The sequence below is a fragment of the Hordeum vulgare genome, chromosome 2H (assembly GCF_904849725.1).
Source record: "Hordeum vulgare subsp. vulgare chromosome 2H, MorexV3_pseudomolecules_assembly, whole genome shotgun sequence".
NCBI classification, from domain to species: Eukaryota; Viridiplantae; Streptophyta; class Magnoliopsida; order Poales; family Poaceae; genus Hordeum; species Hordeum vulgare.
The window spans coordinates 465130677-465139371 of record NC_058519.1 but is presented as its reverse complement, the minus strand read 5'-3'; the positions used below and the strand labels follow the sequence as shown (position 1 = coordinate 465139371).

The 8695-nt window shown below is 40.2% G+C and overlaps 1 protein-coding gene and 2 long non-coding RNA genes across 4 annotated transcripts; 2 read left to right on the top strand and 1 right to left on the bottom strand.

Annotated features, from left to right (window-relative positions):
- The first annotated feature begins 2408 nt into the window (after window positions 1-2408).
- Window positions 2409-5879, top strand: LOC123426678. The gene is made up of 3 exons (XR_006622291.1): window positions 2409-2631; window positions 2967-4747; window positions 5792-5879. It is a non-coding gene; the product is annotated as an uncharacterized LOC123426678 (long non-coding RNA).
- On the bottom strand, window positions 5344-6305 carry LOC123426677 (protein GL2-INTERACTING REPRESSOR 1). The gene is made up of 2 exons (XM_045110545.1): window positions 6219-6305; window positions 5344-6092 (listed from the first exon to the last, which is right to left on the bottom strand). The coding sequence occupies exon 2, from the start codon at window positions 6071-6073 to the stop codon at window positions 5726-5728; it is 348 nt and encodes a 115-aa protein (XP_044966480.1). The 5' UTR covers window positions 6074-6092; window positions 6219-6305; the 3' UTR covers window positions 5344-5725.
- LOC123426679 lies at window positions 5991-8248 on the top strand. 2 transcript variants are annotated; one of them, XR_006622293.1, is made up of 3 exons: window positions 5991-6081; window positions 6173-6640; window positions 7749-8248. It is a non-coding gene; the product is annotated as an uncharacterized LOC123426679 (long non-coding RNA). The 2 variants fall into 2 exon arrangements; XR_006622292.1 differs by lacking the exon at window positions 6173-6640 and having other exon boundaries at window positions 5992-6081.
- The last annotated feature ends 447 nt before the right edge of the window (window positions 8249-8695 follow it).

The following is an 8695-nucleotide window of genomic DNA, read 5'->3' as shown; positions in this document are numbered from 1 at the left end:
TTGATAGGTTTTGGCGAATTTTTTTTCACGAGAAAACCAGGCAAAAAAATGGACCAAAAAACCATGCCACCCGCACTAGAAAGAAAAGAAAAACAAAAAACACATTTTTTTTCCTTTCCGTGAGGCATGACCGTGCCTTTCGGGAAGGCAAAACTGTGCCTCTCGCAAAAAAACATGTTTTCCATTTATGAGAGACAAGGTCGTGCCTCGCGGAAGCGAAGCCGTACTATCACGAAATAACTCAGAAAAACGTGTTTGTTTCCTTTTCCGAGAGACACGACCATGCCTCTCGCAATAAAAAGGAAAACAAGTTTTTTCTACAAATTTTTTTAGAATTTTGTTTTCGTCCAAAAGTTAAGAAAGATCGATGAAAAATCAAAATATAAAAAAGACCGAAAAAGATTTCGTTGAAATTGCTCGTTTGGAAATTCCCCCAAAAGCCCCTAATCTAAAAAGCCGAAAACGCATACGATTTTTCTCCGAAGAAATCTCTCAGAACATGAAACCTCACGATGGTTGAGAACGCTTGAAGTGAAGGTACATGTGAGTAATCGTTGGAAGGCTTTCGAAGGAATGCTCTTCAACTAATTACTCTCGTTACATGATGTGTGTGTTACAGACGTGTTTCTGGCCTGGCCACGAAGCACGGCCGTTTGGCCAGCTACAGTCCAAAAACCCGGAATATCCTATTTAACGCTCTTTCCGTTAAACTGTTGGGCAAACGCACAGGAAAACCACATGAGCGATTTTACATGGGCCGGCCCGTTAACATGTTTAAGTGATCCCGGTTTTGGGAACCTTCTAGAGGATTTCAATTTTTTTTTCCGGTTTTCGGAAACTTCTAGAAGGTTCACTGAACCTGTTTTTTGTTTTCTTTTTCCATTTTTCTTTTCTGTTTCTGTTTTAAAAAATGTTCTGGATATTAAAAAAAAATTTCCTTTATTTTTTTCTATTTCTATTTTTCAGTTTTTGTTTAAAAAATGTTCCAAATTTTCAAAAAATGTTTCAAAATTTGTAAAAATGTTCCAGAATTTGAAAAAATTGTTTCATATTTTTAATAAATGTTCCAGAATTTGAAAAAAAGTTTTGGAATTTGAAAAAATGTTCCGGAAATCGAAACAATGTTTCGTAATTTGAAAAAATGTTCCAGATTTATAAACAATATTCTGGAATTTGACAAAATGTTCCAGAATTTCAAACAATGTTCCGGAATTTTTATAAAAAGGTTTCGTATTTTCAGAAAAATGTTCTGGAATATGAAAAAATGTTCCAGAATTTTGAAGAAACATTCCGGAATTGCAAAAAGGTACCGGAATTCGAAAAAATGTTCTGGAATTTTGTAAAATGTTCCGGATTTTTTATAAAATGTTTCGGATTTTCAGAAAAATGTTCCAGAATTTTGAAGAAACATTCCGGAATTGCAAAAATGTTCCGGAATTTGAAAAAATGTTCTGGAATTTTATAAAAATGTGCTGTATTTTTTAGAAATTTATTACAGAATTTAAGAAAATGTTTCATAATTTGGAAAAATGTTCCGGAATTTGAAAATTGTGCTGGAATTTTAAATAATGTTTCTGAATTTGAAAAATGTGCCAGAATTTTATAAAAAGGTTTCGTATTTTCATAAAAATGTTCTGGAATTGAAAAAATATTCCAAAATTTTGACGAAATGTTCCGGAATTTTTAAAAATATTCCGGAATTTGAAAAGATGCTCCGTAATTTTATAAAAATGTTTCACATTTTTCATAAAAATGTTTCAGAATTTGAGAAATATTCCGGACTTTGAAAAAATGTTCTGGAATTTGAAAAAATGGTTGCAAATGCTCGTATTTCTGAAAAATGTGCGCGCTTTCGAAACAATGTTTCCTATTTTTAAAAAATAATGAAAAGGTCGGAAAAATGTTCCAGAAATCAAAAAGTGTTCAATGTTTTATGAAAAAATGTTCGCATATTTGAAAGATTCATCATGTTTTTAGAAAAATATTCAATTTCAAATGAATCGATTTTTTTAAATGGTTCGTCTTTTAAAAATGCAGTAGCTACAGAACCATTTGCTCGCATGTATTTTTTTACTGTATTTTCGATCTGGCGCTACAGTAAAATCGCTATTAGCCCAGCCCAGGTCTGAGTCGCCCTGTGCGTTTCCACGGCAGTTGAACGCGTCGTATAGGAGCTTCCAAAACCCCCTAAAATAAACGTCGTCCGTACTTCCTCCGGTCCTTTTTAGTCTGCATATAAGTTTTATTCAAAATCAAATTATCTTTACTTGTAAAATTTGTCAAACGGGTCAAGTGTAAAATTTGCGCACCTATTTTTTAAATTTTTGGTCAAACGGGTCAAAGGGAAGCAAGAACAAAGCGACTGCTGACCTGTAAAAAAATACAGTATTCAGGTTCAGGTCAAAGGGAACCTGAACCCGAGCGTGCACAGTGCACTGCCCGCGTCGCTCTCCGGCCGGCGCTTCTTCCCGTTCCGCCTTCTTTGAAATCTGAAGAATCGAAGCAACTCAAGCAAGTCCGGTGCTTGGCCATTGGTACCAAGGCGCACCGCTTCCGCCGCGCTCCAAACTCCGTTTCAGTTAGCGCGGCGTGCAGGTGCAGGGGTATCGATCCGAGGCGCGGTCCAGCCAGGTCTCATTCGTTTCTCCCTGAAATTTAATCTGAAGGCGCGCCTGGATTTCGTTTTCGTTTGCTGCAAATGCAACCCTAATTTGGGGGCTCCGAGCTCCCCTCGTTCCCCTATTTTGTAGGCACCGTCTGCGCGTGATTGGGGCTTTTCTGTTGGACTAAACCCTAGCACCTCTTCGATTTCATACCGCATTTTTAACCTTTTTTTCATGTGACGGTGTCCTCTGGATTCCGCAGGCAGGGTGATGGACTGGCGCAATGGCACTGCTTGTTTCTTCAGCGCCTGAACGGCTCATTTTGATCCAACAATAACTTGTGAAACTTTGTTTTGGTTGCAGATTGGGAACACTGATGGTTAATGGATCATCACTATGGTGAATATTTCTACTAGCGTTCTGCTTCTGGATATTTTTGTTCCGTTGAATATGTCAGCGTAAACCAGGGAAATTGGATGCCACGTATCCCCCTGTACATGGTAGTGCTGAATTTCTTTATCCAATCCAGTACGAGGGCTTTTCAATTATCAGGTCATTCATTGGCATTGGCATGATTCTTCCATAGTGTGTTGTTACCACAGCTAGAGATACTCTTGCAGGTGTAGACTGTGACAGCTTCACCCATAAATGCAGCTAAATAACCTTGAACAACTATGAACTTAGGCACAGAATTATCCAAGAAGATCGATATTGGTAGTATATTATTCTGCTAATGCATTCGTTGTAAGGGGAATCCACTACTGGTGAACATATTTAACCTATTAGCTGGTTGAAAGGAACAGGTAAATCATCTTATCTTGGAACATATTGGTTCAGAAATATCACCCATCAACTTATTTGCCAAAGTATTTTTTAAGTGATGCGCCACGAACAAAGCTATTAAGATTGTCAAGAACAGCAGAAGTGCTGCATAGCTTATTTCTGATCTTTTCAGTATTGTTTGTATCAGTCATGATCATTTTTCATCCATATAACTGCTACCCGGACAGGAGGCCATGGTCTACCCTTCATTCTTCTCACCTTATATAAAATAAAACACACACATTACACTAGGACAAAAGGCTTCATTGAGCATTAATATGTGGTCTGACCCTTGGCAATCATGTACTTCGTATACACATACCAGTGCTTGGAACTTCTGTATCTCGAATGCTGGTTGTTCTATGGAGTTCTTTTTTGCAGACCTTGTTTTTTGGAGTTAAGAAGATCCCTGTACCCAACAGTTGAAGGCATGCTATTGTACTCTAATTGTAGATAGTTTACTTCTGATTTGTTAAGTTCCTATACACCAGTGCCCATGAGTATGTCCGGGGTAATATTTTTTTAACTGAACTGCAGGGGGGTAGTAGTATTTTCTTTTATCTGTTTCACGTTACTAGGTTGCTAAAATATGCACACTAAGTGCGAAAATACACAGGTGAACATGGTTGCATGCGCGCACACATGAATAGTAAATTCATAAAAATACTAGAAAAATTCAAAAAAATCTGAAATTGTGGGATATCAAACTTGGTCGCCCATTCCACTCACGTGTTAAGTTTCCTGAAGAAATGACGCCTGTGGTACACTTAGTGAAGAAAATACAGTCAGGACCTTACCATACATCAAACAGCGATGTCATTTCTTCCTGAAACTTCATACGCGAGTATACCGGTCGACTATCTATGTTACAATTTTTTTCAGATTTTCTTAGTATTTTTTTTAATTTACTATTCATAAGGGGTGTGCGTGGAACCATGTTCACCAAATTCCTGTCCCACTAACTGGTTCTACAATCTTCTGATTTTTTTTACTGAAAGTGTTTGATTATGTTGCAGGAAATGCCAACTTTGTTTGGATCATGTGTTTGTAGTTATCCAGGACAAGGAAAGAACATAAAATCTCACACATCCATCAACTATAGCAGCCTCACATAACATAACAAAATTTGGCCTGGGTATTTATTTATCTTCCTTCCTTTCCCATGTTGTGTGTCATTTACTTTCCTTTGGAAGTAATGGGGTCATTTCCTTTTCTGTTGCCTTGTCGTTGAACTACACGAGGACACATCCTGATACACTGGTCTTTTCTTTGAAAGATGAAATGAAAGTGACATGCTTACCATTCCAATCAACACAATCAAGGTAAGCTTAACAAAGCACATGCTTTTTTATTTCATGTCTGTTTTTCTTTTCCTTTTCTGACGTGATTCAAGCAAACAAGTAGCATGGCTGGTCTCCGTATCTGATTATGATGATGTGGACTTAAACTGAGATGTCTTTATTGAGTAAACATAAATCAATCGGCTTGCAAAGTTGACCAAAGCGACATTAAATTGGGTTGCTGGCGTGCTGCGTCACAATGCACGTATTCAGATGGAAGTATAATGGCAAGAGATAGAGTGATGGATGCTGAAATCAATCGGTATTCATTGCATGGCGTCACACCGTAGACTGTTCGATTGTTTCAAATACCATCTCTCTCTCCAATTTGAAATTTCATCACCTTTTTAATTACGTGATGTCTTTTTCAAGGATAGTAGGTAGAGTCCTCATTATTTTGAGGCGTGGGAGTTGTAGTGCCAATTGGTTAGTTCAACTAATCTGTGGTGACAAATTCCTAACACTCCATTTCCAGGGTTGACTGTTCTTCTTGCACTTTCTCCACTTTGTATGGTGGATTTGCATACTAACTTGTCTGGATACAAAGGAATGAACAGATGAGTGTTCATGGCGCGAAGTCGCAGAAGCTTGTCTGTCATAGATGTTTCAGAATAATACTCATCCGGCGCAACTTGAGATTTTCAGGGGTAAACTTTTCTTGTCTTGAAAGTAAGAAACAGAAGAGAAGAAGTCTGGTCCTATGCCTAACAAACTACTTCATTAGAACCACTGAAGAAGAACTCAGGAGAGGGGATATAGTCCACAGTGTATCCATGATATGTCAAAATCGTGACACCAGCACATGGATACATGCCAGTCTCACAATTTTAATACTGACATATCATGGTTACACTGAAGAAATGACCAAACGAAAGAGAACTAGTGGACCTAGGACTTCATATAAACGCTTTTTCTTGATGTCGGTGCTGCCGAATGGAGCCTCTCCTCCTCATTCTTCTTTCACCCCCTCCTGCTCTTCCTGCTGTTGCTGTTGGTGTTGTTGTTATTGTTGCTATTGTCTTGCAGGAAGTCAAGGAGCACGGGGCTCTTGCACTGGGGGCACCGAGGGTCATCCTGGGGGAGCATGACGTAGATGAAGCAGCGAGGGCAGGCAGCGAGCACCATGGACGTCGCCTCGGGGCTGTTGGACCACTGCAGGCCATGCTCGTTCTCCGACGACAGGCATGAGCTCGGGGACGACTCCTCGTCAGCCATCGCCCTGTTGGAGGAGTCCCCTCTTGCAGGCAGAGAGAGGTTGAGCTTCAGGTCAAGGCCCTTTGATGAGCTCTTCCTGTTGCTGCGGCTCATCCTCAGAGGTATCCCCTGTCTGCACACATCAAAACATGGAACTGATGGATTAGCATATGCTCTGAAAGGTACTATTGATCGATTGCTGCAACCCGGTAGGGATTAAAGATCACTGGCGATGGATGCATATAGGGAGGGAGCTTACTTTTGCGTCGGGTCCGAGAAGCAGGAGCCTCGCAGATGAAAGTGAGAGCGACAGGGGAGGGGATGCTCTGCTCTGCTCTGGAGCGAGAGAAGCCCGAGAGTTGGAATGCTAGGAGCGTGCTGCGTTGGTGTAGTTGGAATGGAGATGGCGGGTATTTATAGTGGGGAGGGAGATGGATGGGGAGAGGTCAATTAGTTTTGTTTAATGCAACAGTGAGAGGCATACTACTACTACTTCCCCCTCTCTCTCTCTCTCTCTCATGTATGTAGTACAGGCATTTTATTACCCACCAAATCATGGTTGGAGAGTGGCAAGGGATGGGTTGAATAATTTGTGCTTTGTTGGGTGGAAGAGAAGTGCGAGGTGAGAGGGCTGGTCATGCACACAAGGTTGGCTATTTAACAGGCGAAAGCCGAGCCTGGGTATGTGGTTACAGCTAGAGTTTTGCTTTGCTTTCCTCTTTACCCTGATGAAAGCTTAACACTGATGTTAAAGTCTCTAATCCACACACTTTTTTCTTCTTCTTTTCATACTAGTAGAGTTCACATACTATTAGAGTGGTTTATTAAAGTTAAAACACATATAGTGATTCAGTTCTAAAACTTTGCAAATGGCTTGCCTACTGCATATAGACAGTGGTTATGGAAGATGTAGACACATCTTGTAATTATGGCAGTTATTATTGGGTGTGTATTGTTGAAAGTTGAAGCTCATCAATACATGTCCTTCTAATTGCTTCGAAAGCTTAATTTTTGACTGGCCCCCAATTGATTTCACCACTTGAATGTGATCTTGAATGGAATTTATTTGGCACAGTCTCTCAAATGCACATCATAAGTACTAGTAGCAGAAAAAAGAAAGCAGAGAGTACACTAAATAGACTTGAATGTTGAGCCATTGGTTTTTGCTAATTGAATAAATGGGGTCCTTGAAGATATGCTGCTGCTATGCAATTTTTAGGTCTTTAAATGGTGCAAACGCAAGGCCTATGTATGCACCCATGCGGTGCGCATCCTCATACAATGACGAAGAGATAAGCAATACATTAATGCCACTTTGTTTCATGCACATAAGAGCAGCCTCCACCACCTCCCGCTCTTGTTCTAATGTCACCGCCCGCTTTGAAAATCTCAGCTCCTTTGCTTGCTTGTGTTCCAGCTCGCAGTGCTTAATTGCTGACAGCAGATATTAACTCTGAGGGTTGACTTGTTGCTTATTCTAGAGATGTTGCATCCTTGCATTTAAGAAAAGATTGAAACATGGTTAAGTCATAACTAGTCGTAACCCACTAATGTAATCCCCCCAAGATTGCTTCCATATCACCCACCTTGATTAATGACGGGGTGGCATACAACTCACTTAAAGTTGTTTTGGTTTGTGTGTTGCAATTGGTTTGGTCAATGCTGCTGCTGATGCTGCTTCTCTACATGGTTAAGAGAGAGCCATCTGTTTTTCTCCTTTTCTTTTTGCCTTAGTTAGGACTAATTATAATTATACCATTAATGCCTCTTTTTTGTCAAATGGAAGCAGTAATGGATGGCTTTGGGATCCAGAGCCAATGCTATCGGCCTCGGGATCAAAGATCAATTCAGCTTATCGAAGCGTATAATATTTCGCCATCATTCGCCATGATTCATCGCCGGTGTGTTTAAGATTTGGAGCTAAAGAGGCCAAGAGTTGAAGGCAACTCTGGCTCAACTACGGAAACAGGGGAGGTTTGACCTCAAGCCGAGCTCATAACTGTGGCACTAGGTTACTTAGTACAGGATATGGTTTAAAATGTTTCTTGCACGTACAAAACTGTGATTAGTCGGCGTTGGAGCCAAACGCATGTGCTCTTCTTTAATTTCATGGAGGGATCTAAGGAGCTTAATTAGTGGCCTGGAAGTAAAAGAAAGCTCCTGATTGAATGATGTCACGTGTTCGTCGTTATTGTGGTTTTGTATGTTCCCCCTCCCTCTCTGTGTGGTTTCATACAATTTTGCAGATGGTTCCACCTTTTGTTATTTATCAGTATTAAAGTTTAATCATATACTTCCTCCGTTCCTAAATATAAGTTTTTTTAGAGATTCCATTAAAAGACTACATACGGATACATACTTTAGAGTGTAGGTTTATTCATTTTACTTCGGACTTAGTCTCCTAATGATTTTTTTAAAAGACCTATATTTAGGAACAAAGGGAGTAGTTATGTTTCCCATTTGCTTCCAAGTTGCAGTCTTGGAGATATGTATTCAGACCGTGGATATAGGTGTCAAAGCCGTACATCGCGCGACGTGATTCTTCGTCTCTGGTTATGCCACGTCGTCCCAAGCCCTTCCTGCCTATGGGTCCCAGGCACCGCCCACGATGAGTCAATCGTATCTGCTTGTGAGTCTCTCTAGACCGTATTCTCCACACCCCCTCCATCAATTCGCCTCCTTTCTCCATGTCGAAGGTTGCATGGCCGTATTGATGGAGTCCTGGATTAGGGGTTG

Excerpts from the sequence above, each read along its gene's own strand:
- LOC123426677 (XM_045110545.1), bottom strand. The coding sequence starts at position 6,073 with ATGAGCCGCAGCAACAGGAAGAGCTCATCAAAGGGCCTTGACCTGAAG.